General features: G+C 28.2%; 1 protein-coding gene across 5 annotated transcripts in view; it reads left to right on the forward strand.

Annotated features, from left to right (window-relative positions):
- Sarm (sterile alpha and armadillo motif) overlaps positions 1 to 21,219 on the forward strand; it is a 297,807-nt gene that overhangs the window by 197,081 nt on the left and 79,507 nt on the right. For 4 of the 5 annotated variants that reach the window (XM_075364376.1, XM_075364378.1, XM_075364381.1 and 1 more), the window contains exon 2: positions 9,819 to 9,995. In XM_075364376.1, the coding sequence (XP_075220491.1) occupies positions 9,819 to 9,995 (177 nt within the window). Of the gene's footprint in view, positions 1 to 3,493; positions 3,592 to 9,818; positions 9,996 to 21,219 lie in introns of those variants that run through there. The other variant, XM_075364380.1, reaches the window with a different exon arrangement.

The following is a 21,219-nucleotide window of genomic DNA, read 5'->3' on the forward strand; positions in this document are numbered from 1 at the left end:
TTTAATCTAGATTATTCTTTCTGTAGCATCCCACGCACAAGCTTCAAGAAGCTTATGTGGTCATATCATCAAGCAAAAACAAATCTTTAAACGGTTTGTTTCAGTAAGTCTTACGTAATTAAAAATTTGTCTGAAAAATTGTACCTTACGAAACAGTTGATTAAAAAGACAGAAGTAATATACTGTATTATAACTTATTTCTTTGAATGAATGAGTAATGCATTTGAAAAAAAAAAATTGTTGGAATTATGAAAAATTAGCTTTAATCCCTTTTATCGGTTTTCTCGTTAATGCGATTTAATTTCTTATTATTTTGTTAAAAAATTACATTAAAAATGTATGTTGAAGTATATTTAAGATCAGATTTTTTATATTTTTTATTTTCCTAATGTGTTCGTAGCATCTGTTGCAACTAGTGAACAAAACATGGCCTCATGAGATGAGAGTGATATGATGACTTATAAATAAGGTGTACTTATAAATAAGGTCCACCTTATAAATAACGTGTACTCAAAACCTTTGAATTTGAAAATTAGCTGATTTTTTTTTTAATTGAAAGATAATTTAAGAACGGAATATTAATTATGTTTCAATTAATATATATATATATATGGTGCCTAATTTCAATGTAGTGATTATATTTTAATTTAGTATTTCGGTTAATATTAGTAGCGAAAGGAAAATTATTCTTTTCATTTTATTACGTATGTTGACTACACTGCACATCCGGACTAAATCAGAACCCTGTTCCGTAAAGAATCTAAATTTGAGAAGTACGCTGTTTGGCTGAGCTGTACGAAAGGTTGTTGATTCGTGTGCGAAAACTCATCAAGAGCGGCTATTAATTCCTACTGACGTGGAGGTAACGTTAAAACGTTCATTTTGCTGGCCAACCGGGGTTTAGACTACTCGTAAGGTTAGTGAAGTCTTATCGCTTAGGGTAGGCAGGAAAGTTCTACGTACTTTCAGATTCAAACTTGGTGCTGCCCCACGGTTACTAGGTACATGTTACTGTAGAATACAGTAGCTTATTAACCTCGTACTTATGTTTCTACAGCTGTTCCTTATAAACTTAAAATCTTCTACTGGAAAAAGAATATTTTTTATGTAATTTTTCTTAATTTCTATAGGTTTCTTCATATAAATTGAATTCTCCTTGTAGAAGGGAATAGGATACGGTGTAAAACTAAATTTTTAATGCATCAAATAACTCATAAGAACTTTTCAAAGGCAATGAGATGACTTTTAAACGAATCCTTCTTCCAAGGTGTGGTAAAAACTTCAAGTCTTTATCCCTTAGTTTTCGTATTTTTGTATTCTTAAATGTTTCTAATTAGTAGTTTTGATGAAACAATTAACAATTACATAATATTTGTTACGATATTTAATGTATTGTATTTAACTGACGATGTTAACGACAGCTACGAAAGTGCTCTTGGTTCATTTTTTCTTCTCTTTCTTATGTATTTATTTTTTTACTCTTTTTTATTCTCTGTTTATAAGAAAATACTTGTTTTACTTGTTTTTAAGTTTTTAATCTTTCTGTTTTAAAAACAGAAAGATTATTTATGTTTGTAAATATGTATAAAAAAAATACTAAATATATATATATTTAGTATTTTATTTTTTTTTAACTTCATTTGCCCTCAACAGCTACGATTGTTAATAATTAAAAAAAAAGAGAAATTCTTATTTCATATATATTTATTTCGCATATCATTACTTCTTAATGAGATTTCAAATTTCGTAGAATTATAAAGTTGTTTGGAATAAGGTAACTCTTCACTTCTTCTTCTTTTGTCGTTTCATTTTTTCCAGAATTCAATCATCTCGCCCTTTTTCTTTCTTTTGTTCGGGTGAGTCTTAATTTCTGGTGGTTTTTCTCTTTGAGTTCCACGAAATTTCTTTTTTCTTTTTAAAGCTTTCTTATGACTTATTTCTTAGACTTTATTTTTTTCCAGGTCTTGTTTAACCTCTATTATTCATTTTGATGTTGTCTTTTTGAAATTATCAAAAATTGTTTTTTTCAATCTTCCCGAAGTCATTCTCATCAAATGTCCGTAGAAACAGATCTTCCAGTAATTTTTCTGTTTTTTTCCATCAAATATCCAGTTTTTCTTGGTCCTAGGATCTTCTAAAGAAGATCTTGCTTGCTTTTTATTTTATTTCTTCCCGTTCACTTATCTTATTGAAAAAAGTCAGATATTCAGCTGCGTAGAGATTTTAGGTTTAATCAGTGTTATAATGCAGAATGTTTGATTTTATTGTAATAGCTTCTTATTCTAGACGATTTTGGTTAACTAATACGTTAGTTCTATTGTTCTTGATCTTACTGTGTTCACGTATTTATCTAAACTATTGCGTCGCATGATTTCGCTTAAATACTTGAATTTTCCAACTTCTTTGATTTGTTTCCAGTCGACGTTACCCTGAGTTTTAGAGTTCATGGCACTTAAAAAATCAGGGTATCTTGAGTTTTTTCAAGATTTTTTTATTCTTTCTCAAACGATCTCTGTAATCCTATTTTTCCTTTACTTATTTTAAAGTTTCCACTTGAATTTTTGTGTTCTCTGCTATCGCCAAATCATCTGCGAAGGCTAAATAATCTGCAATCAAATTGTGCTTTTTTTAATCCTCAGAATTTCTATCTTCTCTACTCTTCGAAAAAGAACTGATGGGAAGTCCATCACAATTTCTCACCCTTGCTTTAATTTCGGTTTATTTTGTTTATATTCTAGTTTCGGTTTACGTGTGTGTGTGTGTGTGTGTGTGTGTGTGTGTGTGTGTGTGTGTGTGTGTGTGTGTGTGTGTGTGTGTGTGTGTGTGTGTGTTTGTGTGTGTGCGTTTGTTAAAGAAAGTAAAACGTTTTTGGTTATCAGATTATATTTATCTTAATTTTGATTTTAATTTCATTTTATATGAATAAAAGTTTTCTAGAAATCGGGAAAAATATTTAAAAAACACAATTAATTCTTTTGTAAAAAATAAAAAAAATCTTTCATGATATTATTACTCGTTTAGAAATAAATATGTAAACAAATAAATAAAAGTATCTGTCCTTGATATATAAGTAGAATTTCCAATTTTTGTTTTCTTTAAGTTTTGCATTTATTATTATTATTATTATTATTGTTACTATTCAATTGAGGTACGTTTGTATAGACATGAATTGATGTCGTGATGAAGTAGAAGGGAGTATTGTTACACTGTATACAAACTTTGATTAAGAAAATAAAAATTGAGAGACACCCTGACCTTGTTGCGTGTACATGTGACACACGCACACTATATATAATATATATATATGTGTATGTGTATATGGCGCGCTTATTTAGAAATATACAAGAATTACATTTAGTTTTAAAGTCACAAGGAAGTTGTGGGCGACTAAAGCAAGGTTTCTCTCTCGTATATTTCGCCTACTTAAAAACGCTTTATGTAACTAAAACAAAATAATAAAGGTAAAGGCCTCTCTCTAGTCTTTATTCTATCGGATTGAAATCGAAAAATTGAATCAGTTGCTCTTTAATGATAGTCTAGTGTAGTAGACAAAGCGTGATCTCTCCACCGCGTACGGCTCCTGACATTCAGGTAGGAATTCGGTTGAGTTATTATTGTTATTGGTTTAACAATTATGTCGACTTGTTTTTATTTTAAACATATTTTTAACTTTTAATTACAATTATTAAATTGTTTAAAAAAATCTGTCTTCCTATTATTATAATTCAATTTTCATCTATTTTTTTCTTAACAAATCATTTTAATCACTACATAAAATTCGAGTAATACCTGGTAAAAAGTTTTGTTGGTATCTTTCTGGTATTGTCCTTGAATTATTATTAAAACGATTTTAAAAATGATTCGATTTAATTGTAATATCTTTTTTAAGTATACTAAAAAAAATCAACCTTATTTTTATTTATAAATACTACTCTACGATTTGCCAGGTTTCTTCTTCTTCTTCTTCTTATTATTATTATTATTCTTTTATCGAATTTGATTTTTTTTTGTGAAATGAATTTAAATTTGCTTTCAGTTTGTAATTTTATTTTTTAATGTATGACAATTTTAGTTCTATAGTATCATTATTTCTCAAAGAACGAATAAATTCTTTAATCTGGATATATAAGGAAAACTGGAAAAAAATAATTTTGATTTGATAATGGCGTATAATTTTTCAACAAGGAAATTGACAAATTAAATAGCAATAATAATAAGAAATTAATAAATGGAAACTTTAAAATTTTTATTGCAAATTATAAATGTAAAATCTGAGATTTGAAAATAACCAGGTATAAAACGGAATTTTCTTATGGAAATTAATATTCAGTAAGATGACTGTAACTGTAATAACTACAATGGACCGATTTTAGGATCCTGCCCAAAAATCTCAGGCCCAGCTAAGAACTACATTTATAAAATACCCGTTTCTTTTTTTCTTTTTGTTTTTAAAAAGTAACTCCAATGATTTTGAATAATGCTTTAATGTATTATTACTAATTTTAAGTTATATTATTTGAATCAAATAATATTTCTAGGAAATTTCATAGTGATGGGCTTATCTCTTAGAAATTAATATATGTTTATAATTTTATTGAGAAAAAAAATTCAATTAATTATTTTAAATTTCTTAAACATTCTTTTCCCTGATATGATCTAATAAATTAAAAATAAATAAAATTAATAAATCCAACTTACCAGCGATCAAAATATAAAATCTCAAGCTCTTTCGGTTCTTAAACCATCATCAGGAGAACTAAAATATTACGAAATAAAGTTAAAATTTTAAGATAACAGTCATTACTGTACGGATATTATAAATACATATAGATTACATTATATATAGATTACATATAGATTACATTAGATATAAATACATATAGATTACATTATAGATTTTTTTTCAACATTTTTTACTTAACGTCTATAATTTTTAGGGGGTTCCTTCAAATTTCATGTTTATTTTTCTACATTTTGATTAGTAAAATAAAACAAATTTTACTAATTTTGCGTTCAATCTATTGTTGCCGTTTATAATGTAGGAAATCTAAAAGTTATTTGGATAAAGCAGTACATGCTGAGGAGAAAGAAAAGAACAATATTTCTTAGAAGTGACTGTATAATTATGCATGTATGATAATGTCTTGATTTCGATCATTTTTCACGTATCAGTTTTGTTTGTTAATCTATTAAAAAAACGTAACAGAAATCGTGTATAAAAATTATGCGTATGGCTTTCCATTCGGTAAAAGGTAAAGTAGCATTTTTTCTAAAAATCCAAATTTTAATGATACCGTCTAGGAATATTGGTTTCTATCCTCAGAACCATTAAGGGTAAAAAGCGGGATTTTTAATAACATTAAATGCAGTTTAGTTAAAAAAAAAGAAGCTTTTGGCTCATAAATAAATTTAAAAAATACAGTATGGCTTAAGTTTATTTAAAAGTTCATAAATAGGACGAAATCTTGTGCCAACCGATGCGAACGAAGCGTTTCCATAAACATTCTTCTTCAGTTTTACTAATAGAACACTTCCTGAAAGTTTGTTATATTCTTCATGAATCACTCTGTATATAAAATAATATCGTCCTCAAGTTTTTACTTTTATTGATGTAAAGCGAATTATTAATTCTTAAGAACATATAAAGATGTAACACGTGACTAAAATAAGGTACATTCAATGTTATGCAACACTGTTTATTACATTAAAAAATTAACTACGTACATAAAAAAAAACCCATTATAGTGGCGCCTGTTTTCTAATGAAGTTCTAAGCGTTAACATGCAGGTCCTATAATTTAATCACTGCTTCTATAAGAGGTTGGAAAAAAATAATTTTTTATTTATACATTTATTTATTGTAATTAATATCTGTCTTTTTGTTAATGCATTCATTTATTATTAGTGATGTTCAGATAAAGTAGAATAATAATTCTTAATCTTGCTACGAGCTACTGCATTCAAGATGATGTATTTATTCCAGCTTTATATTATATTGTGTTCAATGTCATTTTAAGTACATTATTGTAATGTAATAATATATACTCTGTCTGTTTTAATTAAGGTAATATACATTATCGACCTACAACCCACTGCGTATCTATATTTGGTTAAACAAGTAAAACTGAATAACTTGTCATTTAATTTTTATTTTTATTTTAAATTATCTCTTTTTCCTTATAGACCCATCGTATTCTATATTTATTTATTTTTCTTATAATTATAAACATTTATATAATTATGTCTTACTATTACGGAATGTAAATTACACACAATGATTAATTAATTACATTCTTTGAAGTTGTTTGTGATTGAATAAATGTATTCGCCGACCTCCTTGACTGAGTAGTTAGGGTTTCGGCATTTCATGCAGAGGTCCTGGGTTCGAATTCCAGTCAGGCATGGCATCTTTTCATGTGTTAACAATTTACACCGGTTAATGATAATAGTCGTAGATTCCCGATCTTTCATAACAAAAAAAGAAAAAAAATATTCTATTATGGTAAAAAATTGCTTATATTTATATAATAATTGATTGATTACATTCCTGATATTTTTTCCGAATTTATGTCATAAACAGCTCATCCTTACTTGATTTAAACTTATTGAATATTTTTATTCTATTTTATAAGAAGTGATATTAATAATTTAAAAAAAAATATGTTTTTAATAAAAGTAAAAAATATATAGAAATGGATTACGAAAAGGAAGACATATATTTTTTCCCCGGGAGGAAGAAAAATCTGCTGTCAGACGCCCAGCAGCCCATACTACTGGGTGTGTGAGATTTCCCGCCAAAAACTCACTAAGCGAGGACTCACTAAAAAATCTCCCCCTAAAAACAACGTGACCCGGTACCCACCATGAAGGCATTACCCGGGATATGCTGCTGTCATCACGGGACACAGTAATAGGCCCTCAGAAGGGCCGGGTAAGCGTAGACCTGAAAGAGTCCCGCACGCTTCATCACCGAATGAATGACAACCCGCAAGTGCGGACTGCCGCCGGCTCCGCGTACGAGCGGTCCACCAACCTACTCCCCCGACGCCTTGTGACGGATAATTTTGCCTACAAGGCGGGAGATGACGTTCCATGTCCTCTCATCCCCTAGCATCCTCGAAATGATGTTCTCAGGCGTCAAGAGGCCGACTGAGCGTAGTCCCTCGGCATGTCCTGCCATTTATGGCAGTAGAACACCACAAACTCTGCGTCATCCAGCTCTTCGCAGAATGTTCACAAGCTGTTGTCCGCTCTTTTGCTGCGAAACAAGTACCGCCGGAAGCTGCTATAACCCGTCAAAAACTGCGTGAGCATAGTTGAGCTCGCCAAACCTCCTGGTGATCCAAGGGCCCATTTCCAGAATCAATCGAGTCCAAGTGCCCGTCATAGCAGTGTTCCATCGTGCCTGCCATCTCCCCAACAGAACATCATATTCAGCCTGTCTATCTGTTCCTGCGTATATTTCACATCTCATCTGCGCTAGGAACCCAGCAGGTGGCGTCCCAGCGACAAGGAAGGCCGCTTCAGCGGAGACGGTCCTGTACGTGCACATCTTCATTTCCTTTTTTGTTTTTCATTTTATATAGAAGAACTAATAAAAGGAAAAATACGAAATAGATAAATAAATAAAAAAGTTGACAACAAAGTTGTTATACTAGCCTGGCACTGGTTATTTATTCTTATATAGTGAAAAAATAATGATGATACACGAAAAAAAAAATTTTAATAAAAGATTCGATATTTGTGCACTTTTTTCTGTTCCCCAACCTCAAAATCACCTTCCAAGAAAGTTTTTTATTTGTCTACGTTTGCTATGCTAAATGGAAGAAATTAAAAAAAATGTACAAACATTTCTTTTTGTAGGTGGGAGTGAATTATGATGAAATTTTATTTTAATATTATTATTAAAAGTTTAAATAAACTAAAAAAGACATAAAAAATCGATATTTTTAAACTTTGATCGGCTCCCCCCCACTCCCACCTAACATATTACTCCCCAAGTATTTTTTGGGCCACTTGCATTACCACTATGCTTAGGAAGATATAAAAAAGATTTGGTTTAAAAATATGCACTAAATAAATAAAAAAAAAACAGCTTTTGTCGATTTTTGGGGAAGCGGGAGAATTTTGGAGAAATTTTTTTTTTTTTATAGTGGGCTTAATATAAAGTGGAGTTTTGTTTGTAAAATTTTGAGAAAACTGACCCCAAAGAAACGATCTACCCCATCCCATCCCCTAGAAATATTGTCCCCAAAACTTTACCAAAAAATTGCCCCATATCAGGTGTCTTTGTGCCAAACTTCATCAAAATCGGGTAATCCAGTCAAATGTTATTAAGGTTCAAACGCCCCAATACATTTACATACGTAATATGAACATTAACCTCCACTTTTGTTTTCTTTTTTTGGGGGGTCCCTGGGGCATGAAACGTCGAGAAATGAAAAAAAATCTATACGTCATTCTTTGACTGATTAACATACTTTCCTTCTTGTAGCATAACTCTAGAGCTATGATTCCAGGAAAGTAAAAAGTAAATTAAATTATGGAAATGAGTAATAAAAGCACATCTTACTTTATTTATTATTTTTTATTTTCTTATGTAAACGAAGCAATAAACGAAAAAACAAAACAAAAATAATAACAGTATAATTTTGCCTGAATTATAAGAATGAAAATTAAATAAAATAACAAATGCAACGAATTAATTGCTATTGGATATTATCAAAATTAAAATTAAAACAGACGTAATTAAATACAGCAAAGAAATATAATCATTTAAATAATAGAAGTTACAGAATTTTATTAAAATATACAATAAAATTACGAAGAATATTTAAAATAATTAAGATAAAAGCATATCACCACAAACCAAGAAGGATTTTATTTATTAAATAATGTGCTAATATCACTGATTTTAACTAGTTTAAAAATATTTTTCAACTGTATTTTAGGAGAAATTAAAAAATTAGATTGTTGAAGAAATACAAAAAAAAAGAGTTTAGAACTTTTTATGGTAGATTTCTATAAAAAATAACAATGTCCATAGACCATGTATTACGGAAGGTGAAGATTTGGATCTGGTTCTAAAGAAAATATAAATGGGAAAATCAATCAAAGGTGGACATTTGAAAATACTCTACGTAGCAAATAATTGTGGTTGTTGATTGTAAGAGGTATTAAAGCAAATTTTTTATCCACAGTACATATATATATATATATATATATATATATATATATATATATAAAATCTAAAGAAGATTTTGAAAAAAATCAATCCTCAATTCTTAAAATTGAAATATATGTTTATTTGTTCTTTTTGCTCTATTTCTCTTCGTTTTAAATATTTTTCAAAATTTCTGTGAAGGTTTATATTTCATATATAGAGCTATAAAAATGTCTAAATTTTTTAAAATTATACACCCCAAACCTAAAATGCAGAAAAGTGATTTGAAAATTTTCTTTTTCATGTTTTAGACTATTGAAGTGAGTGTTTTTAAGATTTAGAGAAAACTTTACTTAAGCAAATTTGTTAAATTCAACCTACATATGAATATCTTTAGAAAAGTTCTTCGTAATGTTTATTCCCTACCTCTGAAAAAGAAATATATTTTTTTTTTGCCTTATAATATTTTTATTTTCATTATTAAAAAAAAAAATTTAGATCGTTAATATTTGAATTGCAAAATGAAAAAACTGTGCAAGGTATTGTGCCGGTCTAGTCACGCAATATATTTTGCGTGAAATTTTTAGAGGTACTTTTATTCTAGTTTTGTTTTTTATGGATGTTAATAATTTAATTTAATTTTTTTTTGTTTATAGATGTCGGAGTTCCCTGTCGAAGGGAGCGAGCCAGGTGGAGAGGCAGGCAATAAAATTACTTCAGTCATGGAAAATTTTCAAAAAAAGAATTCAATTAGTCCAAGACCACAACAACAACACCTAAACACATCATCGTCTTCTTCTCATCTAAATTCATCATCTTCTTCAGCACAACAGGTAATTTTCAATTTATCGATTATTCAGTTGGTTTTTTTAAAAATAAATATATATTACAATTTATATTTTTTTAACGTTTTTTAGTTTATATTTTTATTTTACATATAATAAGACTAAATCACCATTATTTATTGCAACAAATTCAGGTTTTTAAATGTTTTATATACATAGTACACGCATACAATAAAGAATGAAATATTTAATTATTTGTAAAATTTAATTCATGAAATTCATTTGTCTCTAACTGAAGTATACGTTCTTCGTACGGGCTGATACAGGAGTTTTAAATAAACTCCCTCTTTAATAACAATGCCCTTTCAAACCGAAAAAAACATTTTTTCTATTATATCACTCTGCAATTTGAAAAATCAAATCAATTTGAAAATCGATCCTTGAATTTAATGTGTGAATCTGATGCTAAAGTTTTGTTCGTTATACAATTTTTTTTTGTTAAATATATTTTCAACAGCCTTGGGATATAGATTGCAGATATGAATTTTTTTTTAAGTTAGTTTCATGAGGGCCGCGTGGTAGAAAACGGGAAACAACATCAAATATAGGAAACTAAACTGGTTGCTGGTAGAAACTCTCATTTATCATTCAGAGATTCAGAGTTATCCTTAAACCTATCTGGAAGTTTGGGATCCAGTTATGAGATACGACGAGTAACAGCAATAATGAAGTAATTCAAAGATTCCAAAATAAGTTGGTGATGACCGTAACAGAGGTGTAGTGGTTTGTTAGGGGTAGAGACATTCATGACTAGCTAGGATTACCTTCTTTTTACGAAGAGAACAAAAAAATTAGCTCGCGGTACAAACAGAGGTTAGACAAACATGTAAATTATCTGGCAGTAATTCTATTGTACAACAACTATGACATCAGGCGTCTAAGATGTTTCCATATGCTGGACCTTGGAGATGGATCCAGAGGAGTGACCTGGAGAAGGAACCTAGGATTGGAACGCAGGATGACTAACATTACTGTGCAGTGAACGTCACTTTGATAGTCTACGAATTATTGCTACTTCTACTTACTGACGAATATTTGTTTATCTATAATGTTGCTTACATATATTATTGATATTGATGACATTGTTTTTATTTTTTCTTCTTGTGATTTATTTCTACTGCTGTGTTAAGTATTGAACTTTACTTGGACCACCTACACAGGTGTTTTTCCTATGTATGAGGTGTTGAACCTTTGTATGGCTTTAATGAGGAGTTTCGTCGGAACTTCCCTTCACGTAAATATCATGAATCATATTTAGTTAAGGGAGGTACTTATTTACAGTCTGTACCTTCCCTTTCAGGTACCGATTGTAAATGGTAACAAGATAGAAAAAAAATTAGTTTTATCTTCTTAAGGATTATTTGAAAGGGAAATATCGATATAAGATTTCACAGAATATTTTTTATTTACCATTAATATCGATTTATAAGTTTCTAATCAAGGAATCCTTTCTCAGTATTTAAAAGGAAAGTCTCCCAAAAATCTGTTTTTTATAATATATATTGGAGAATTTTTTATTTTCGGTAATGAATTTTAGTTTCTATCACGAATTAATCGTAAAGTAATTAAGAATTATGAAAACAAGGTTAATAGAAATGGTTTAAAGGAAAAAATGTGAACTTTTCTGTAGTTAAAAAAAGTTACGTCTATGAATTTCTCCTTTTTGTATCTGATCGTATACCAGAAGATATGAGTTAAGTTTGTTAACACAACTTAAAATTATATTTATAACATATGAGATCTATGTTTTTAAACTTAAAGTTGATATTTCTGAGAAGTCTCTAATTTGGAACACAAAAGAGGTGCGAGATATGATATAGTTTTGAAAAATCAGTTTGCATTTCATTTAGGGATGAATAATAATAGAAAATCTTTCTTAATAGTAGTTTACTAAATAAGGTTAATATGCTTATTTGGTTTCAATTTAATTATCAGCTCTTCCGGTCTCTGTATCCTTTTTAATTTTATTATTTAGGGGGTTTTTATTAAAATAATTTTTGTTTAATTTTCTTTAAAATAACTTTAAGAATACGGTATTGCAGTTTTCTAGCTATTTTGAGAATTCGAAAATTATTTGTGAGTGAGCCAGTGATGGTTTTCCCATTTATATAAAAGATCTTTGTTTTTGTATTCAGCAATTAAACTATAAAATTTGAAATACTTATTTTTATATTGAAACTTTAAACTTTTAAAGGTTAAACGTTTTTTACCTCTACATCCGGGAATGGATAAAAGGTTCACTTGTGTATTAAATGCGTTGCCTTCGCAATCAGTGTTTGGGATGTTACTTTTTTTACCCTAAGGGGAAAAAATGAAACAATTAAGAAGGCACATAATTAAATGAAACAATCACGTTTGCTGTTGGATCTTAAATAAAATTATATTATATTTTTATACGGAATAAATAATATAAACGGATGTAAATGACGTATTTTTTTTTATCTTTGCATGAGATAAGAAGTCGGTTTTTTTACAGTTATTACGTAAACATATCGAATGATCATGTGAAATTTGTTACGTCGTAAATTACGGTTTTAATGACGTCAAATGACTAAAATTGTATTTTCGGGAAGGAAATTACTGGAATACGGAGTTACGGAAAAGTTTGTTGTTTGAATTTAAACGAGTTATTTACATACAATTTATTTGAATTATCTTACATTCTTCTGGTTTATAGTTGTTGACCAAACGTTGTGTACGAACTCTCAATCAAAATCCCTAGTGAATTTTTTTTAAATGTTAAAACAATGTTATGGACTTTTTTAGTGCATCTTGAACGATGATAAATTATATTCGTCAAGGAGGTGTGAGGTGTCCTTTAAGTATATTTAATGAATCAAGATTTGTTATACAGGTCAGAACAAGTTTATTCTACTTAAAATATTTAAGTTTCCTATTTTTTGTGTCGGGGGTTTACGGGAAATTTTACAGATTAATAGATTAGGATTAAATGTTGTGATCTTTTTTTATCATAAAATATTTATTTATTTAATAAACTGTTTTATTAATTAACATGGTTTAAGGTATATATTTTATATCAATTTATTTTTTTTGTTATCTAACCAGGCACAGGCTCAATTTTAGTAAATCTATTTATCTAAAACATCATTCTGGAAAATCAAACTCGGGATCAGTTAAAAACGATTTTTAAAAACGCATTAAAAAGCAGTACACCAAATTACTACAGTTTACCGCAATACACCAAATTAAAACTAAACAGATTAACTGTTAATTTGGTACCAAATTTAATAAATAGGATTTTAAATATAATTTTTGTCGGATCTTTTTTTATTTTGTTAAACGATTTTTTTTTTTTATTTAAAAATTATGTTTATAAAAACGTGCTGGTATGAAGAAAAACCCCGTTTAAAAGAAAGTAAGAGTTTAAGAAAAAAAAAATGATTTGAAAGAGAGTTAACGATTTAAAATTGAGCTAAGTATCCTTTCTAGAATTTTGGAATATTTTTACTTTTAACTTTTCCTATCAATTTTGTATTATTTATAGTTTATCAAATTATCATTAGGTACGCATGACATTATAAAAATCCAATACTGAGTAATAATGACAATAAACAATTAAAACATTTCTTAGAATTGTCTTTGTACGCCATGTATTTTTTTGTTTAAAGAAAATCTTCTAATTAAGTTAACTAAAAAAAAATTCACTAAAGGACCATCAAAGGAAATTTCCCACGTATAATTTGCGAGCTTAAATAATTAGTGCGCAAAGTCCGAGGTTTTTTTACGAAGTGTTTAATACAAGATTATCTTTCGCGAAACTGAGCAGAATTTTACTATTCTGGTTTGTTTCTATTATTATTGTAACAAATATACCGAAATTAAACATATTTCATAAAACTAATTGAAAATTACACTATATAAATGTAAAAAAAAAAGAATTCTGAGTTGCTTTTGTTCACGGAATCTTTTACATAAATTACTTTTTACTAACGAGTTAGTAACTGTTTTAGTTATTTTTTACATGCTAAAATAATATAATCTTTTGAATTCTTGTTAGAATTTCTCAATAATTATTTATTGGATAAGCATAACTTTTTGGGACAGTATTTTTTAATATCTTTCAGATACATGTGAATTATATTTTAAAAAACGCTAATTATTTTTGTTAAAAACGAGGATAGTTTTGGTGCTTGTATGTAGTTTTAATATGACACGAAAAAGTCATGCTGAAAACGTTTTGGTTTTAGAGTAATCTGCGTATATATTACTAATGAACTGTAGAGAAAATTCTAAATTTATTTTAAAATGAAAAAAATATATAAAAATAACAACCGATTTAGACTGGAAGTAATGTAGATTAATAGAACAACCAGGTGTATTCTTTAATGAATTATACAATAATAATTTTTAACTATACAATAATTAATTATATTTATAATTGATGTAATTTTATAATAATTAATTATCAATAATAATCTTTAATGAATTAATACATCAGTTTCTTAATTTTAATATATCTGTTAGTGAAATATTTCCTTAATGAACACTTTGTATGACTTTAATTGTTTAATGACAGTTTTTTAATTCTTCTATGTTTGTTAAAATGTTAATAGAAATGTACTTTGCGAGGGTTAATCGTGTACTAAACACACAATATCAGTAGTTGCTTTTTTTAACTGCAATTCTCTAATGAAATTAAAGAATCTATATCCTCCTTTGAGTGCGGTTTGTATTTTTTGTCTCCTGTTGAAATTTATGAAAAATTATTTGTATAAATATTGTTTAATATCTTATTTGTTTGAATTTGTAGTTGTAAATCTATTTAAAAACTCATCCTTTACGTGTTCACCGGAAGTCATCAGACTTTGAACGGTGATTCTGACTCCATTCCGGGCCAATCATTGACTCCAATCATTCTGTTTTACCACTTCTTAGCTCAGAATAGATGTGACAAAAAAAACTAATACGACAAAACTGAGCAACTTTTATTTATTTTACACGTAAATAAATAAGTCAATGATTGACCCGGAATGGAGTCAGAATCACCGTTCAAAGTCTGATGACTTCCGGTGAAACTGTTGTTTAACTTTCTTGACATTTTCATATAAGTTAAAATTTTTCCTTTCCCCAGTGATGAAATTCGAAAATTATCATTATAATTATTTCAATTTTATTTAGTTACTATTTATTTTTTTAAACTAAATAAATGTAATAACAAACGATCTGTAACGGTTTACAATTAAACCAGTAAAATTTATAAAAAATAACACCTGTTCAGTAATGTATAAAAAAGGATTCAGATTCAAAATATCATTAAGCGTATAGTTTAAAGAAAAGGGTTATACGACAACCCTTGTAATTTCAACAGGTTAACGTTTGAAAATATTTTAAATTTTAATATAGTTTTTCAAAAATCATACTATATTTCTCTTTTCAGTTTTTGTTTTGGGTAGCTCTGTACTTTGGTGTACACGTATTAATTTGCTGTCGTTCAACTTTACGTCAAGTAGGATTCAGAAGTTCATTTTTATTCTCATTTTGCCCATATTTACATCAAAAGACAATCATTATGACTCTTTACAAATTACATTTTGTAATGCTAATGACTGGTTTTTATAAAAATTACTTTGATGTGAACATAATATTTGAATTAACAATATTTATTTACAACCATTAGTTGTTGAATCAAGTAACTTTTATATGAATTTCTTCTGCTTATGCCTCCGATAAAATTTGAAGGTAAATTAATTTGTTTTCCTCAAAAAGTTTGAAAAAATTATATTTAATATGCCAATGAAAAATCTTCCGTATAATAAATGTTTAATTCTACATCGTTTAGGTTTAACTCGTGTGTTTATTTTTGTGTTGAACATCAGTTTCGGGTGTTTCAGGGATTAACCTCAGTTTTTCTTTCAAAAAAGGACAATTAATTCCCGTTTTAGATTCCTAGTGGTGTAAAAATATACGAAGTTAATGAAGAATATTTACGTATAGAAAAAAAAATTCTTGTCCTTACATATTACTCATCACTGAAGTATTTGATGTAAATGTACTGTAACTGTTAACAATTTGTCACAGGTAATTTTTAATTTTTTTATTTTTAAACGACCTTCTTTTGATATTATTTATAAAAATATACTCTCGTCATTTTGACCTCTGTACTATCCAAATGTTGGTTTAAATTTATGATTAATTATAAAATAATTATTGTTAAAATATTTCTACTCTCATTATCTTCTTCTTTTAACAGTTAATTTACAAAATTTTAATTTTAAAAATGTAACCAAATAAAATAATTATTAAATATTTATTTTATTCCAGTAATATAGTTGTTTTTTGCTTTGTTTATCCCAGAGATTGGTAACACTGTTTTTTTTTCTCACATCACCTGAGCTGGCTCACCTTCAACTATTTTGGCATTAGTAACATAATGCGTCTTCTTTCTTTTTTTTTTTATTTATATATATTTAAAAAAATTGTTTTGATTTATTTTTAGAATTTTATTGATAAATATAGAAGTTCCATTATATTTAGTAATGTGTTAATTTTTTTTAATATCCTTTTAAGGGTTATTTTATTAAAAAGGTTGCATATATCTCAAAATTAATAAAATAAAGAAATTTGTTTAACTTTTCTTTATGAAAACTTGAAATAACTAAAACTTTATTCATTATTGTTAACACAAACGCGTGCGCGCATGCACACATACACAAATATATAATAATAATTACAACAATAATTATATGAAATTATTTTGCTCTTTAATGCTGTAATAAAAATGAAGCTTTTTATTTGCGATAAGAAAATACTTGACCTTGAACTTAATGAATAGTAATGTATTTCTAACGCTAACGAATTTTACTTTTAAATTAACTGTACCGCATGCAATAAGATTTATTTATTTTTATAATTTGATGATAAATTGTCGGTGGAGTTTTTCTCAAGCTTTCTTTATTGGTAATTATAGTAACATCCAAATATCATGAAAACAGTATAAAATAAAATAGATAAATATAAAATAAAACCAGTATACTGGTTTAGTGGTTCTAGCAAAACCAAGAGGCCCTAAAATAAAAACTTAACTATTTTACCAGAATTAGGAACTGTAATGGCAGCGTTATATTTAGACTTATTGCAACCGGTCGGTATTTTTTGCAGCTAGTAGAAAGAGTAGGGATGAACTCTTAGTAACTGGACAGTATTTGATAACAAAACTTGTCTTTCTGTATACAACACTAAAATTTTCTATAATTTATAGTATTAAAATACTAACAATATTATAATAATATCCGTAACGGAGTAAAAGCGTCTCGCGCTTTCATGCGGAGGACAGGTTTGAATCCCAGTCAGGGATGTCGTTTTTCATACGCTACAAAATTTCCATTTCATATTCCCTCGGCAAAAGCGTCAATCTTCTGAGGTGAATTAATAATAATAAAAAAAAATTACCTATTATTGGAATCCAAAATCTGTATACTGGTCCCGCGTTATAACCTGACGATTGATACCTATCATGCGTGGGACAGTATATTGCCTGCTAATATCTGTTCTATCTACATTAGCGTAAACGGTGTAAAACCTGTAGAATCTCTTATAAAGCAAAATAAAATCCAACGGATGTATTTATAAATAGCGTTTGCTTCATGAAATGAAAATTAATTTTAATTTAAAATTTAATAAATTTTTAATTAAAAGTTATTCAGATTAATATTACTTAAAATTTAAATTAAAAAAAAAATGAAATACTCCATTGATATTACACTTATTACTTATGCAATTACACAAAGATTTGTTATTTATTCTGTCTGACTAATTGTATCTTTCGCCTCATATGTTGCCCCTTTAGATCGGTCAACCAATTTTTTATTATTCCTCAAATGAGCTCAATTGGGTTCAAGATCTGGAGATAATTTAAGAACAAAATGTACGTATTCTTTTAAAATTCTATCAAGAAAATATGTTACAACCGGATTTGATTGTAGTTCAGTAATTAACTAGCTAAATATTCATAATTTTTTTTCTCTTTTTAGCCATACCTGTATTTCCACTTTAAGGCTTGATATAGTTGGATTTTTTCCATTTTGACAAAATGGTATGGCGCATGTACATGCACTAGGACAATATTTATTTTTAAATCTATAATAAGTCTTCTGTAAAATTTTTCGAAGCCTCATTGAGTTATCATTTCATTGTAGTTACCTGTTTTAGAGCTAGCGGTCCTTGTTAGTAAGATATTAGGAACAAAGCTGTTTTTTCGCTTGTATTAATTACAACCTTCACCTTCAGAATTTGTTAAATGGACACCCCTCTTTTCTTCTGTCCTATCGCGAGGTTTTGATTGAATTTGAAGTTAAAACGTAACTTTCATTCATTCAAATTATGATATTCCCTTCTCGAAATTTATTGATAGGTTTCAAGTAAGAAATTCTTTTCAAACAAAAATAAATTTCGCCTAAAATTAATAATGTAATTAAATAAAGTAATAATGTACGGAACATTAACGCACGAATCACCGTGTGTTTCAACAACGAAGTGATAAATATTGTTTTATTCCTGATAACTAATGTTTTCAGAAAGTGAGACGCTAGATATTACGTGTCGAGTCATCATGCTTGGATTCCCTCCCCACCACTTCGTCTGGTTACAGGCCACAACAATTGGCGCGGGTATAATACATTCCTTATCTACTTTGTAGGACAAACCGAATGATTAATATAAAAATAATTTTAAGTGAATCTATAAATAATAAGTCGATGTCATTAGTGTAATAATTCGTTTTTATGTTTGTAAAACGATGTTTTTGAGAATCACGTATTTTATATCTTCTCCCCCCACAGTTCTCACCCGTTCACGCGACAATCCTCTTCTTATAAAGCGATGTCTATAGTATAGTATAGTATAAAGATGTATGAAGTAAACAAATGTGTGATAATATAGTCTACCACTACTTATATCAAAGAGATGAGTCAGCGTTTGATTAACAGCATATAAAGTAGTGAATTGTCGCTTAGTCTGGATAGTATCATTTCCACCTTTAAGTATCTTTGTGGTGAAGTGTAAACTCTCTTAATAATATAATTATTCATTGCATTTCTTTCAATTTTTGATATTTTAATTCTTTTACACTGTAAGATATGATAAACAATTACTATTTATAAATTTTCTAGCCGGTCAGGGCTTGGTTTGTTCACCCGACCGTCTAATCAGGGGGCTTTACTTCCTGGACCCCAGACGCATATGTTATCATCATGGTTGTGAGAATATTTTACAGGTATTCATTAAAAAAAAAAAAAAATTAGTCACTTTGCTTCATCTTATTTCTATTGCCATGGTGATAGGAATATAATGAAGGAAAATAATATTAATTTTTGTTTCTTCTTTAATGAAAATCTTTAATTCATATCTTCACCCCCAAGAGGTCTAGGGCTTCGATCTGTGGCTTAAAACCTCCCCTGGGAAAACATGAATGTATCCTGAAAATCTCAGAGCAGTCGGTCGGTTGGTTCTCATGTGGTGCTGTTTTAAACGAATATATAGACACACTTGCATTTATATATAAGATTGTTTAAAAGAAATTTTTTCATTGCCTTTTATTAATTCCTTTTGCTAACGCAACGTTCTGGGACCAAACTCAGTCCTTTCCCACTTTATATTCTCAATCAGTGTCTTATTTTCTTTTAATATTTTTTTTAAACATTAATTTTGTATTATCAGAGCTGGTTTCTATGAATCCATATTATCCGTGTTTGAGGGATTTATCCCAAAGTTATTTCGGAGATAAATTATAACTGATTTCCGATCAAAAAATAAGAATAAACAGAAAAATAGAAGAAACACCATTAAGTCAAAGTCTTCAAATCCTTTGATTGCGATAGAACTTTTCCGGCTACGTCGGTCAAGTCATCAATATCTTGTACTACTTTTAATTGCAAAATTCTTTTCTGCATTTTACGTCCGGGGTCTATAATTTAAAAAAAATTGTAGGCATTTCTTGATAACTCTCTCTCTCATTATTTTCATTATCTGAAACATAAACTTTCAAAAAATCTTTGAAAAATATTCATACCAAAGGGAGATAGAACAAAAGAATAAAAAAGATATTTTTCAGTTTTAAAAGGTGGGCGATTGATTTTTTAAAAATTCTTTTTAGATTATTTATAAATGATTGTAACAAATTTGCTTTAATAAAGTATTTTTCTAAAATACCTCTGAAAAAAAATCGAAATTAGTTTTTTCGCGATATCCCCCCCACAACCGTAACGAGTTTTGAAAAAAAAATTAATATGATCAATGCTCCAAAAATAGATAAAGATAAATAAATATTTTATAAAGAAATATTTATTTATATATCCCATTTTTGACATGATCACCATACGTTCCCCTTTAATATAGCTATTCTAGCTCTATTCGCCGGGAAAGTAAAAAAGAGATTTTGACTGAGTATGAAAGGAAGATACGTAAAAGAATAACAATAAGAGGAAAAAATGCTGCTTTAGGAAGAAAGTCTTTGGCCATAAAAAAAATATAGTAGAGCACTGAAGTGGAATAAGGATAAAAAATAGATGTCTTGATATAGGATTTTGATAGGCTTATAGATTTGAGGAAGGAATAGATAACTGAGGAAAAAAGGTTCATGTAGCTCAGATTCCAAAGTATATCATCCCTTAAAGTAGTATAAAATCAGTAAGTAAATTCTTGATAGGTCTTATATTATGGTACTACTGATCCCTCTTTTTTGGGGGTAACTGATGTTTAAAGAGAAAATTAATGATGTTTAAATTTAAATTAATAAAAATTTAATTAATTTCTTCTTTTCTTCTAATAACATTTTATGTTTAAAGTTATAAGTAAACAGCATATTTTAATTCTAAATCAGCATATTCTAAATTTAATATCAACTTCTTGATAATCCGAACTAATAAAACTTTTAGTTCAGGAAAATCCTAAATTTTAATTCTTTTATTAACATTTTTAGTTATAAATATGTTTTTTTTTAAATAAAAATATATTTTTTAGTGTAATTGCCTCATTAGTCAACATACCAATTAACAAATTTCACTGGTTCGATAAACAGTTTTCATTATAACAGAATAATGTGTTTACCTGTATGGAACAGACACAGTGTATGTACGTACAAACATAATACGAAAGACGCATAATGATTAATAGTGATATAGGTAATATACGAAAAAATCATTACTTCTAAAAAACAAAATAACTAATTTTTCAAGACAACTTAACAGTAAACAAA

This window comes from Lycorma delicatula, chromosome 4, assembly GCF_047948215.1.
Source record: "Lycorma delicatula isolate Av1 chromosome 4, ASM4794821v1, whole genome shotgun sequence".
NCBI classification, from domain to species: Eukaryota; Metazoa; Arthropoda; class Insecta; order Hemiptera; family Fulgoridae; genus Lycorma; species Lycorma delicatula.